The following is a 14,601-nucleotide window of genomic DNA, read 5'->3' as shown; positions in this document are numbered from 1 at the left end:
GAGTTGCAGTGCTATATTACTGCTGAGTTGCAGTGCTATATTACCTGCTGAGTTGCAGTCCTATATCACTGCTGAGATGCAGTGCCATATCACTGCTGAGTTGCAGTGCTGCCATATTACTGCTGAGTTGCAGTGCTATATTACCTGCTGGAGTTGCAGTGCTTATATTACTGCTGAGCTTGCAGTGCTATATTACCTGCTGAGTTGCAGTGCTATATTACTGCTGAGTTACAGTCCTATATCACCTGCTGAGTTGCAGTGCTATATTACTGCTGAGTTTGCAGTGCTATATTACTGCTGAGTTGCAGTGCTATATTACTGCTGAGTTGCAGTGCTATATTACCTTGCTGAGTTGCAGTGCTATATTACTGCTGAGTTGCAGTGCTATATTACTGCTGAGTTGCAGTACTATATTACTGCTGAGTTGCAGTGCTATATTACTGCTGAGTTGCAGTGCTATATCACTGCTGAGTTGCAGTGCTATATTACTGCTGAGTTGCAGTGCTATGTTACTGCTGAGTTGCAGTGCTATATTACTGCTGAGTTGCAGTGCTATATTACTGCTGAGTTGCAGTCCTATATCACTGCTGAGTTGCAGTGCTATATTACTGCTGAGTTGCAGTGCTATATTACTGCTGAGTTGCAGTCCTATATCACTGCTGAGTTGCAGTGCTATATTACTGCTGAGTTGCAGTGCATATTATTGCTGAGTTGCAGTGCGCTATATTACCTGCTGAGTTGCAGCGCTATATTACTGCTGAGTTGCAGGTGCTATATTACTCCGCTGAGTTGCAGTGCTATATTACTGCTGAGTTGCAGTGCTATATTACTGCTGAGTTGCATGCACATATTGATTGCTGAGTTGCAGTGCTATATCACTGCTGAGTTGCAGTGCTATATTATTGCCTGCTGAGTTGCAGTGCTATGTTACTGCTGGAGTTGCAGTGATATTATTGCTGCTTGAGTTGCAGTGCTATATTACTGCTGAGTTGCAGTCCTATATCACTGCTGAGTTGCAGTGCTATATTACTGCTGAGTTTGCAGTGCTATATTACTGCTGAGTTGCAGTCCTATATCACTGCTGAGGTTGCAGTGCTATATTACTTGCTGAGTTGCAGTGCTATATTGCACCGCTGAGTTGCAGTGCTATATTACTGCTGGAGCAGCTGCTATATTACTGCTGAGTTGCAGTGCTATATCACTGCTGAGGTGCAGTGCTATATTACTGCTGAGTTGCAGTGCTATATTACTGCTGAGTTGCAGTGATATATTACTGCAGAGTTGCAGTGCTATAACGCTGAGTTGCAGTGCTAGGAGTACTGCTGAGTTGCAGTGCTATATTACTGCTGAGTGCAGTGCTATATTACTGCTGAGTTGCAGTGCTATATTACCTGCTGAGTTGCAGTGCTATATTACTGCTGAGTTGCAGTGCCTATATTACTGCTGGAGTTGCAGTGCCATATTACTGCTGAGTTGCAGTGCTATATTACTGCTGAGCTTGCAGTAAACTATATTACGCTGAGTTGCAGTGCTATATTACTGCTGAGTTGCAGTGCCATATTACTGCTGAGTTGCAGTGCTATATCACTGCTGAGTTGCAGTGCTATATTACTGCTCAGTTTGCAGTGCCATATTACTGCTGAGTTGCAGTGCTATATTACCTGCTGAGTTGCAGTGCTATATTACTGCTGAGTTGCAGTGCCATATCACTGCTGAGTTGCAGTGCTATATTACTGCTGAGTTGCAGTGCTATATTACTGCTGAGTGCAGTGCTATATTACCTGCTGAGTTGCAGTGCCTATATTACTGCCTGAGCTTGCAGTGCATATTACTGCTGAGTTGCAGTGCTATATTACCTGCTGAGCTTGCAGTGCTATATTACTGCTGATTGCAGTGCGCTATATTACTGCTGAGTTGCGTGCTATATCACTGCTGAGTTGCAGTGCTATATTACCTTGCTGAGCTTGCAGTGCTATATTACTGCTGAGTTGCAGTGCCTATATTGAATGCTGAGTTGCAGTGCTATATTACTGCTGAGTTGCAGTGCTATATCACTGCTGAGTTGCAGTGCTATATTACTGCTGAGTTGCAGTGCTATATTACTGCTGAGTTGCAGTGCTATATCACTGCTGAGTTGCAGTGCTATATTACTGCTGAGTTGCAGTGCTATATTACTGCTGAGTTGCAGTGCTATATTACTGCTGAGTTGCAGTGCTATATTACTGCTGAGTTGCAGTGCTATATCACTGCCGAGTTGCAGTGCTATATTACTGCTGAGTTGCAGTGCTATATTACTGCTGAGTTGCAGTGCTATATTACTGCTGAGTTGCAGTGCTATATTACTGCTGAGTTGCAGTGCTATATCACTGCTGAGTTGCAGTGCTATATTACTGCTGAGTTGCAGTGCTATATTACTGCTGAGTTGCAGTGCTATATCACTGCTGAGTTGCAGTGCTATATTACTGCTGAGTTGCAGTGCTATATTACTGCTGAGTTGCAGTGCTATATTACTGCTGAGTTGCAGTCCTATATCACTGCTGAGTTGCAGTGCTATATCACTGCTGAGTTGCAGTGCTATATTACTGCTGAGTTGCAGTGCTATATTACTGCTGAGTTGCAGTGCTATATTACTGCTGAGTTGCAGTCCTATATCACTGCTGAGTTGCAGTGCTATATCACTGCTGGTAATGGTAGACAGTCTATATTACTGCTGAGTTGCAGTGCTATATTACTGCTGAGTTCTGCAGTGCTATATTACTGCTGAGTTGCAGTGCTATATTACTGCTGAGTTGCAGTGCTATATTACTGCTGAGTTTCAGTGCTATATTACTGCTGAGTTGCCAGTGCTATATTACTGCTGAGTTGCAGTGCTATATTACTGCTGAGTTGCAGTGCTATATTACTGCTGAGTTGCAGTGCTATATTACTGCTGAGTTGCAGTGCTATATTACTGCTGAGTTGCAGTGCTATATTACTGCTGAGTTGCAGTGCTATTACTGCTGAGTTGCAGTGCTATATTACTGCTGAGTTGCAGTGCTATATCACTGCTGAGTTGCAGTGCTATATTACTGCTGAGTTGCAGTGCTATATTACTGCTGAGTGCTATATTACTGCTGAGTTGCAGTGCTATATTACTGCTGAGTTGCAGTGCTATATTACTGCTGAGTTGCAGTGCTATATTACTGCTGAGTTGCAGTGCTATATTACTGCTGAGTTGCAGTGCTATATCACTGCTGAGTTGCAGTGCTATATTACTGCTGAGTTGCAGTGCTATGTTACTGCTGAGTTGCAGTGCTATATTACTGCTGAGTTGCAGTGCTATATTACTGCTGAGTTGCAGTGCTATATTACTGCTGAGTTGCAGTCCTATATCACTGCTGAGTTGCAGTGCTATATTACTGCTGAGTTGCAGTGCTATATTACTGCTGAGTTGCAGTGCTATATTACTGCTGAGTTGCAGTGCTATATTACTGCTGAGTTGCAGTGCTATATTACTGCTGAGTTGCAGTGCTATATTACTGCTGAGTTGCAGTGCTGTAGAGGTGTGTGTGTGTGTGTGTTTACACACACACACACACACACACACACACACACACACACACACACACACACACACACACTACTAACAGGTCTCTGGCTGGTTACTAATACGACCAGAGATGTTGGATGGGTCAATAAATCACCCATAAGAGGCAAATTCACTCCCATGATGGGTGAGCAATGGGTTGGTGTGTCAGAAGAGTGCCAGCTGAGCAAGGAGGTATACTTTCACGGGGAAGGGGGGGGGGGAGAGGGCGAAATTTATAGTAACAGTAAGCCGTAGACACGAGATAGTCAAAGTTACTCCCGTGTGGGAAAGTGACAGGTAGTGGAGACCCATTTAGTAGGGTCCCATTTAGTAGGGTCCCATTTAGTAGGGTCCCATTTAGTAGGGTCCCATTTAGTAGGGTCCCATTTAGTAGGGTCCCATTTAGTAGGGTCCCATTTAGTAGGGTCCCATTTAGTAGGGTCCCATTTGGTAGGGTCCCATATAGTAGGGTCCCATTTAGTAGGGTCCCATTTAGTAGGGTCCCATTTAGTAGGGTCCCATTTAGAAGGGTCCCATTTAGCAGCGTTCTATTTAGTAGGATCCCATTTAGTAGGGTCCCATTTAGTAGGGTCCCATTTAGTAGGGTCCCATTTAGTAGGGTCCCATTTAGTAGCGTCCCATTTAGCAGCGTTCTATTTAGTAGGATCCCATTTAGTAGGGTCCCATTTAGTAGGATCCCATTTAGTAGCGTCCCATTTAGCAGCGTTCTATTTAGTAGGATCCCATTTAGTAGGGTCCCATTTAGTAGGATCCCATTTAGTAGGGTCCCATTTAGTAGGGTCCCATTTAGTAGGGTCCCATTTAGAAGGGTCCCATTTAAAAGGGTCCCATTTAGCAGCGTTCTATTTAGTAGGATCCCATTTAGTAGGGCCCCATTTACGTATTTAATTAGGTTTTGAAATAGTGGTAGTTAGGGCAATGGTTGTAGAGGTACTAGTGGGTGTGGTCGTACTAGTGGTTACAGGAGGGGGGGGGTAGATGCGATTAGTAGTACTGGTAGATACAGCTAGTAGTGATGGTAGATGAAGCTAGTAGTGATGGTAGATGCAGCTAGTAGTGATGGCAGATGCAGCTAGTAGTGATGGTAGATACAGCTAGTAGTGGTGGTAGATGCAGCTAGTAGTGATGGTAGAGTGATGGGTCAGCATAGTGATGGTAGATATACAGTAGTATGGTAGATGCAGCTAGTATTGATGAGATATAGTAGTGATGGTAGATGCGCTAGAGATGGCAGAGCGTAGTAGTGATGGTAGATGCAGCTAGTATTGATGGCAGATGCAGCTAGTAGTGATGGTAGATGCAGCTAGTAGTGATGGCAGATGCAGCTAGTAGTGATGGTAGATGCACCAGAGTGATGGTAGATGAGCAGTAGTGATGGCAGATGATATAGCGATGGTAGATACAGCAGTATGATGGTAGATGAGTGTGATGGCAGATGAGCAGAGTGATGGTAGATGCAGCTAGTAGTGATGGTAGATGCAGCTAGTAGTGATGGTAGATGCAGCTAGTAGTGATGGTAGATGCAGCTAGTAGTGATGGTAGATGCAGCTAGTAGTGATGGTAGATGCAGCTAGTAGTGATGGTGTGACTAGGTACGATGGTGATACAGAGTAGTGATGGTAGATGAGCTACAGTGAGGTAGATGCAGTAGTAGATAGATGCAGCTAGAGTCAGTGATTAGTAGTGATGGTAGATGAGCTGAGTGATGGCAGATGCAGCTAGTAGTGATGGTAGATGCAGCTAGTAGTGATGGCAGATGCAGCTAGTAGTGATGGTAGATGCAGCTAGTAGTGATGGCAGATGCAGCTAGTAGTGATGGTAGATGCAGCTAGTAGTGATGGTAGATGCAGCTAGTAGTGATGGCAGATGCAGCTAGTAGTGGTGGTAGATACAGGTAGTATTGGTAGATATTGCTAGTAGTAGTGGTAGATATAGTTAATAACAGTAAATATACATTACCCTCATTGTTTTATTTCCGGGGAAGCTCTAAAACCGTAGGAATGGAAGGGGGTCAAAGCGCATGGGTGGTAATCATGTTCGATCCGAGGACTAGGAAAAGTTGGCGAGGGTAGCTTCCTGGATCAAGAGCCCTTCACCGGCATCAAGGCACTTCCCCTCCTTCCCCCTTCTCTCTCTCTCTCTCTCTCTCTCTCTCTCTCTCTCTCTCTCTCTCTCTCTCTCTCTCTCTCTCTCTCGCCCCTTGAAAGCAGTAGTGGCTAAAGTGGTGGCGACACTTTAAAGATAGTGAGTCATTGAGAGACCTCAGGTGAATACATCTTGTCTCTTCACTCAAAAACACGCTAGCTTATCTCTCTTATCTCCCTCCCTCTCTCTCTCTCTGTGAGCTGCATCACTCTCTCTCTCTCTCTCTCTCTCTCTCTCTCTCTCTCTCTCTCTCTCTCTCTCTCTCTATCTCTCTCTCTCTTCCTCTCTCTCTCTCTCTCTCTCTCTCTCTCTCTCTCTCTCTCTCTCTCTCTCTCTCTCTCTCTCTCTCTCTCTCTCTCTCTCTCTGTCTCTCTTTCTCTCTCTTTCTCTCTCTCTTTCTCTCTCTCTGTCTCTATCTATTATATATCTATATATATATATATTATAAATATATATATATATTTATCTTTATATTTATATATATATATATATATATATATATATATATATATATATTTATATATATATATATATATATATATATATATATATATATATATATATATATATATATATATATATATGTGTGTGTGTGTGTGTGTGTGTGTGTGTGTGTGTGTGTGTGTGTGTGTGTGTGTGTGTGTGTGTGTGTGTGTGTCTGTGTGTGTGTGTGTGTGTGGTTACTCACCTATTTGTGGTTGCATGGGTCGATCCCTAGCTCCTGGCCCCGCCTCTTCACCGGTTGCTACTAGGTCCTCTCTCTCCCTGCTCCATGAGCTTTATCAAACCTCGTCTTAAAACTGTGTATGGTTCCTGCCTCCACTACATCACTTTCTAGGCTATTCCACTGCCTGACAACTCTATGACTGAAGAAATACTTCCTAATATCTCTCTGACTCATCTGAGTCTTCAACTTCCAATTGTGACCTCTTGTTTGTGTGTCCCCTCCCTGGAACATCCTGTCTTTGTCCACCTTGTCTATTCCGCGCAGTATTTTATATGTCGTTATCATGTCTCCCCTGATCCTCCTGTCCTCTAGTGTCATCAGGCCGATTTTCCTTAACCTTTCTTCATAAGACATTCCCCTTAGCTCTGGAACTAATCTTGTCGCAAACGTTTGCACTTTCTCGTTTCTTGACGTGCTTTATCAAGTGCGGGTTCCAAACAGGTGCTGCATACTCCAGTATGGGCCTGACATACACGGTGTACAGTGTCTTGAATGATTCCTTATTAAGGTATGGGAACGCTGTTCTCAGGTTTGCCAGGCGCCCAAATGCTGCAGCAGTTACCTGGTTGATGTGTGCTTCCGGAGACATGCTCGGTGTTACACTCACTCCAAGATCTTTCTCCTTGAGTGAGGTTTGCAGTCTTTGTCCACCTAGCCTATACTCTGTCTGTGGTCTTCTGTGCCCTTCCCCTATCTTCATGACTTTGCATTTGGCAGGATTAAATTCGAGAAGCCATTTGCTGGACCAGGTGTCCAGTCTGTCCGTGTGCGTGTGTGTGTGTGTGTGTGTGTGTGTGTGTGTGTGTGTGTGTGTGTGTGTGTTGCCTAATAAGCTGACTTGGTCAGTTAGACTGAACTGCTCTGAAATTAAACTTTTCTGACATTCTCTTTTATGAATTAATAGTTATATATTTTCAGTGAAACTAGTGTATTTTTTTTTTAGTTTTGCACGAAACCTAACTTATAAACCTAATTTATTTTAACCTAATTCTGATAATTATATTATATATCAGTTTAGATTTATTTAATATTAATAAAAAATTATATGTATTTTTTTCGCTATTTTCCGACTGATTCTTAAAGATTTATTGCATAAACACTAACTAGGTGCGGCTAGCACCAACAACCTGATTGATCAGGCCATCAGCCAGTTGGCGTGCTCTGAGACCTGGCCACTTAACAGCAGGGCTTCGGCTCAGACCCGATGAACCCGTGATCGATCTTGGAGTGGGTGGAGACCTCGTAATTGTTTCCTTACACCTGCTACCGCCCCTGTTCACCTAGCAATGAGTAGGTACCTGGGTGCTAGGTGGCCGTTGTGAGTCGTTTTCTGGAGTAGAGACACATAGGTTACCTCCATGGAAGTAAGCCACAGTGGTTGGCTGTCCTGGGTCATCCTGGCTTACCAACTCTCTGAGTTCCAACTTTGACTACAGTAGTCTAGCGCTTTTGTTGTTCTTGTTCTTCTGGTCCATGTAATTTTGGTGGTTCCTGTGTCCCCTGCCAGTCCTGGTGTTCCCCGGTGGTTCAAGTGTCCCCTGCGGTCCCTGGTGGTCCAGGTAATGAGCACCATGCTCTGGAGTACCCACTACCTCTGGGATCAGTGTCAAGGCACCTAGTGTAAATCTCCAGAATGGATCCTGCCGTGTCCGGCACCCTTCTGACGTTGTGTCGCCCCAGAATGTTCCATGGTTCTTCTCAGCCGGATTTTTACACTCCTCCTTCAGTATACATCTAGCTTTTCTTCTTTTAAGAAGCTCCATCTGTTGGGTTTACTGGGTTTAAAGTTTGTCGACTACAAGAGGGTCACTGCACGTCACTGTTCACCGCCAGTCAAGAATACTTCAATCCCTAAAATGGGGATTAACTTAAATTCTCAGTGTATATACAGTGAGAGAGAGACACACCTCTCAGTATGGTATAAACCTTGGTAATAGATACCAACAAACTGGTTTAGAAAAACACGTAAATAAACACTAGGACATAATATATTAGACGACGTTTCGGTTCTGGGACCTTGATCACGTCTGTTAAAAGTGATCAAAGTCCCAGGAGCGAAACGTTTTATAATAAATTACGTCCTGGTATCTCTCAATCTCTCAGAGTATTTTGCAATTGTATCTCTCAATCTCTCAGAGTATTTTGCAATTGTATCTCTCAATCTCTCAGAGTATTTTGCAATTGTTTGTTGTTATACAATGATTACACTGGCCTGCAAACTTTGAACAATGTTGTGTTTCGGAGAATAAAGTTTATTTCGCGAGAAAATTGGTTGCTACCACCCGGAAAACACTGCACGCAGTTTTCTCCTCACCAACTATGATATGGTCAGACTCACCTCTGAGAGGCTTGAGAAGCTGTGCTCCAACAAACACACACTCCTTGATTTTTGCTTCACCGAACCTTAGAATTTACAACCGAAATTAATGGGCTGCCGCCGTTTAATTCATAGCCTTAAAAAAAAAATATGTGGCCTAGTGTGATGTGGTGGCAATCAAATTTTCTCGATATTGAAAGTGGAGGATATTGAAAACAAAAATTATTCGAGTGAGTGACGGAGTGGCCAACACATCTTGATGTAATGAGAAGTTCTCGCCAGACTATTCAGGGTCTTGTGAAGCTGAAGACTCAACAGTTCCGAAGATTCCTCTGACTTGAGGCTACCTGGAGACCATGTCTGAGGCTCAATGGTGTACCCGGCGCTGGCAAGAAACATGGTTTTTAATCAGGCTACCTAGCGTTTCCAGGCATCTGTATCTAAGTGATTTTAGGGATCACGGTGGGAGCTCAGCCATACTTGTGGACAGCAACAAACGTGGGTTCGAATCCTGCTGGCAGGATATATATATATATATATATATATATATATATATATATATATATATATATATATATATATATATATATATATATATATATATATATATATATATATATATATATATATATATATGTATATATATATATATATATATATATATATGTATATATATATATATATATATATATATATATATATATATATATATATATATATATATATATATATATATATATATATATATATATATATATATATATATATATATATATATATATATATATATATATATATATATATATATATATATATATAGTGACAAATGGTGGGGGTAGTAATAGTGACAAATGGTGGAGGTAGTAGTGACAGATGGTAGTGGTAGTACCTACTACCTACCACCATCTGGTGATGGTGGTAGGTAGTAGCAGCTATAGCAGTAACAGATGGTGATGGTGGTGGTGGTAGTAGTATTAGTGACAGGTGGTGGTGGTTGTGATAGTCACAAGAGGAGCAGTCTCAGTAACGTAGACTGAAGACAGTCCACAGATCCAGACACAGTTACACTTGCTCACCGACAGTATCAAGCAGTTACGTCATGGCGCTGCATGAACAGTGTTCTAATCCATGCAAATCTGCCTTTCAGCTGCGTATCTCCAGTGAGAATACAAGTGTAAGGAAGTCTGACTCTCAGTTTGAATTTCACACAGGTACGCAGACTGAACAGTAGCAGTACACAACTGGCTACGATTTGAAAGGTAGTTGTCAAAGGAAACATTGACACCTGAACGAGATAGGATGAGAATGACAGCAGGTTAAGGTGAATTTGCTTTTGGAGCGAACGAGAAAGCAGATGCTTGTTATTGTAGCTTTACGAGCGCCTGGCCCTGTCAGGGTCAACACGCAGGTCATAGTGAAGAGAATAGTAGTGGTGGTGGTGATGCTGGTGGTAGTGGTGGTGGTACTGCTAGTAGTGGTGGTGGTAGTGGTGGTGGTGCTCCTAATTCTGTTACTGCGGTAGGGGTGGTGGTGGTGCTGCTGGTGGTGCTCCTGGAAAATCCTAGAGGGACTAGTACCGAACTTGCACACGAAAATCACTCACTACGAGAGCAAAAGACTTGGCAGACGATGCACCATCCCCCCAATGAAAAGCAGGGGTGTCACTAGCACGTTAAGAGACCATACAATAAGTGTCAGGGGCCCGAGACTGTTCAACTGCCTCCCAGCACACATAAGGGGGATTACCAACAGACCCCTGGCAGTCTTCAAGCTGGCACTGGACAAGCACCTAAAGTCAGTTCCTGATCAGCCGGGCTGTGGCTCGTACGTTGGTTTGCGTGCAGCCAGCAGCAACAGCCTGGTTGATCAGGCGCTGATCCACCAGGAGGCCTGGTCACAGACCGGGCCGCGGGGGCATTGACCCCCGAAACTCTCTCCAGGTAAACTCCAGGTGTTGCTGGTAGTGGCGGTGGTAGGGATGCGTCTGATGCTGTTACTGCGGTAGTGGTGGTCGTGGTGCTGGTGTTGCCGGTAGTGGTGGTGGTGCTGGTGGTAGTGGTGGTGCTTCTGGTGTTGCTGGTAGTGATGGTGGTAGTGATGCGTCTGATCCTGTTACTGCGGTAGTGGTGGTCGTGGTGCTGGTGTTGCCGGTAGTGGTGGTGGTGGTGCTGCTGGTGTTGCTGGTAGTGGCGGTGGTAGGGATGCGTCTGATGCTGTTACTGCGGTAGTGGTGGTCGTGGTGCTGGTGTTGCCGGTAGTGGTGGTGGTGGTGCTTCTGGTGTTGCTGGTAGTGGTGGTGGTAGGGATGCGTCTGATGCTGTTACTGCGGTAGTGGTGGTCGTGGTGCTGGTGTTGCCGGTAGTGGTGCTGGTGGTACTGGTGGTAGTGGTGGTGCTTCTGGTGTTGTTGGTAGTGGTGGTAGTGATGCGTCTGATGCTGTTACTGCGTTAATGGTGGTCGTGGTGCTGGTGTTGCCGGTAGTGGTGGTGGTGGTGCTGGTGGTAGTGGTGGTGCTTCTGGTGTTGCTGGTAGTGGTGGTGGTAGTGATGCGTCTGATGCTGTTACTGCGGTAGTGGTGGTCGTGGTGCTGGTGTTGCCGGTAGTGGTGGTGGTGGTGCTGGTGGTAGTGGTGGTGCTTCTGGTGTTGCTGGTAGTGGTGGTGGTAGTGATGCGTCTGATGCTGTTACTGCGTTAGTGGTGGTCGTGGTGCTGGTGTTGCCGGTAGTGGTGGTGGTGGTGCTGGTGGTAGTGGTTGTGCTTCTGGTGTTGCTGGTAGTAGTGGTGGTGGTAGTGATGCGTCTGATGCTGTTACTGCGTTAGTGGTGGTCGTGGTGCTGGTGGTAGTGGTGGTGCTTCTGGTGTTGCTGGTAGTAGTGGTGGTGGCAATCTTTTATTCGCCAGGACACAGCACAAGTCTCTCCTGGCTCGGATCTCACTTATACAATAACCAGCTAACTAGAGCTTTCAATCATGCGGCCGATGCCTTCCACTGGCTTGCCGGGCCACCCCCCTCCCGTATATACACTGAGAGACATACACACATCCACGTATATACACTGAGAGACATACACATCTCCACGTATACACACTTAGAGACATACACATCACGTATATATACCAAGAGACATACATATCACTTATATACACCTAAAGACATACACATCTCCACATATATACACTGAGAGACATGAACCTCTCTACGTATATACACCGAGAGACTTACACATCACGTATATACACTGAGAGACACACATCACATATATACACCTAGAGACATACAAATCCCCACGTATATACACCGAGAGACATACACATCTCCACGTATATACACCAAGAGACATACACATCTCCACGTATATACACCAAGAGACATACACATCCCCACGTATATATGGAGAGGATCGAACACTCACTTGTTTATCCTAGTCTGTGTGTCACAGTTGCCAATCAGCCACCACAAAAACCTCCTCATTCACACACAACATACTCCTAACACCTCCCACCACCACACCCACCCGTGTGTATGTTCACTAACACCTACCAAGTAGATCCATCAACCAAAACAACGCATCTACTCCGTAATCTAGGCGTATTTTAATTTGTTTATCCTAGCATGAGGCGGGGAGAGAGTTGCCAAGCGCCGTAAGCTTGAGCCGGACCCAATGCATTATGTTTATATATATAGCCTCGTCGCGGCGTTATTTGATTAATTTCCGAGGGATGTAACGTGCCAGCCTTGTATACCTTGGTGTGCGTTTCCAGAGGTGAGGGTGGCGCAGTTAGCTAGTACCTGGGTGCTTATAGAACACAAGAACAATTTGAAGATGGAAGAACAGAGAGTTCTTGACTGTGTGTGCAGTATTGCTAATAATAGTTGTGTGTGACCTTGACGGAGCTGCTGGGGTCAATGAGCGACCTTGGCTGTACGTAGGTTCTCGCTTCCCACGTACACGTGAGCGGAAGTCTATGTACACATTCCATGTACTGTTCGTAATTATGTAGGTTGCGACTGAGTGAGTATCAGGTGGCAGTGTTGAGAGAGAGAGAGACACTGTTGCTCTTCTGTTGTTGTTATTGTTCAGCTTAATGATCTTGATTTTCTATATTCAGAATTCTGTTGTTACTGTTCAGTGATCTGTGGAATTGTTTCTTCTTTTTCTTTTTCTTCTTCCTATTCTCTTTATTTCTTCTCACTCCCTCTCTCTCTCTCCCTTCAACATTTGCCTCAATGATCATTCAAATTATGTTATGGAAATAACCAGGAGCTACGAATCGACCCCTGGAACCACAAATAGGTACACACACACACACACACACACACACACACACACACACACACACACACACACACACACACACACACACACACACACACACACACACACACACACACACAAACACGGTTCATGATGTCTGTGCACTTCTGGTAAGACGGCTACGGTGCGAGTGACGGTAAATTTGTTTTTTCTACTACGCTCACCCTATCTTGGTGATAAACAATGTATTCCACTTCTATATTATTGTGGGTATATTATTATTATTATTATTATTATTATTATTATTATTATTATTATTATTATTATTATTATTATTATGTAAATTATTCTTCATTCTCTCTTTCAGTGTGTGTGAGGATGAGAGAGTGTTGCCAGAGCTGCGTGGTCACCCTCCTGGCCTGCTTGGTAAGTTCCACCATCTTCACTGTCTCTCTTTATAATCCTTCCCTACCTTACCTACCTAGAGTCTAAATGGAGGGTATTACGGGGGTCATCGCCCCCGCGGTACGGTCCACGACCAGGCCTCCTGGTAGATCATGGCCTGATGAACTAGGCTGTTACTGCTGGTCGCACGCAGTCCAACATATGAACCACAACCCGGTTGTTCCGACACCGACTTTTAAGTATCTGTCCAGCTCCCTCTTGAAGGCAGCCAGGGGTCTTGAAGGTAGCAAGGGGTCTCGAAAGCACCCAGGGGTCTTGAAGGCAGCCAGGAATCTTGAAGGCAGCCAGGGGTCTTGAAGGCAGTCAGGGGTCTTGAAGGCAGCCAGGGGTCTTGAAGGCAGCCAAGGGTCTTGAAGGCAGCCAGGAGTCTTGAAGGCAGTCAGGGGTCTTGAAGGCAGTCAGGGGTCTTGAAGGTAGCCAGGGGTCTTGAAGGCAGTCAAGGGTCTTGAAGGCAACCAGGGGTCTAGAAGGCAGCAAGGGGTCTTGAAGGCAGCCAGGGGTCTAGAATGCAGCAAGGGGTCTTGAAGGCAGCCAGGGGTCTTGAAGGCAGCCAGGAGTCTTGAAGGCAGCCAGGAGTCTTGAAGGCCGCCAGGGGTCTTGAAGGCAGCCAGGGGTCTTGAAGGCAGCCAGGGGTCTTGAAGGCAGCCAGGGGTCTTGAAGGCAGCCAGGGGTCTTGAAGGCAGCCAGGGGTCTTGAAGGCAGCCATGGGTCTTGAAGGCAGCCAGGGGTCTTAAAGGCAGCCAGGGGTCTTGAAGGCAGCCAGTGGTCTTGAAGGCAGCCAGGGGTCTTGAAGGCAGCCACGAGTCTTGAAGGCAGCCAGGGGTCTTGAAGGCAGTCCGGGGTCTTGAAGGCAGCCAGGAGTCTTGAAGGCAGCCAGGGGTCTTGAAGGCAGCGAGGAGTCTTGAAGGCAGCCAGGAGTCTTGAAGGCAGCCAGGGGTCTTGAAGGCAGCCAGGGGTCTTGAAGGCAGACAGGGGTCTTGAAGGCAGCCAGGGGTCTTGAAGACAGTCAGGGGTCTTGAAGGCAGTCAGGGGTCTTGAAGGCAGCCAGGGGTCTTGAAGGCAGCCAGGGGTCTTGAAGGCAGCCAGGGGTCTTGAAGGCAGC

General features: G+C 45.2%; 1 protein-coding gene across 1 annotated transcript in view; it reads left to right on the top strand.

Moving 5' to 3' along the window:
* Window positions 1-14,601, top strand: part of LOC128690351 (ADAMTS-like protein 5) — a gene marked incomplete at its 3' end in the record, with an annotated part of 271,296 nt that overhangs the window by 219,061 nt on the left and 37,634 nt on the right. The window contains 1 exon segment of the mRNA XM_070095193.1: window positions 13,402-13,460. Coding sequence (XP_069951294.1) covers window positions 13,413-13,460 — 48 coding nt within the window.

Source organism: Cherax quadricarinatus, chromosome 1 (genome assembly GCF_038502225.1).
Source record: "Cherax quadricarinatus isolate ZL_2023a chromosome 1, ASM3850222v1, whole genome shotgun sequence".
Lineage (NCBI taxonomy): Eukaryota > Metazoa > Arthropoda > Malacostraca > Decapoda > Parastacidae > Cherax > Cherax quadricarinatus.
The sequence above is the reverse complement of the archived record's forward strand: the minus strand, read 5'-3'. Positions and strand labels throughout refer to the sequence as shown.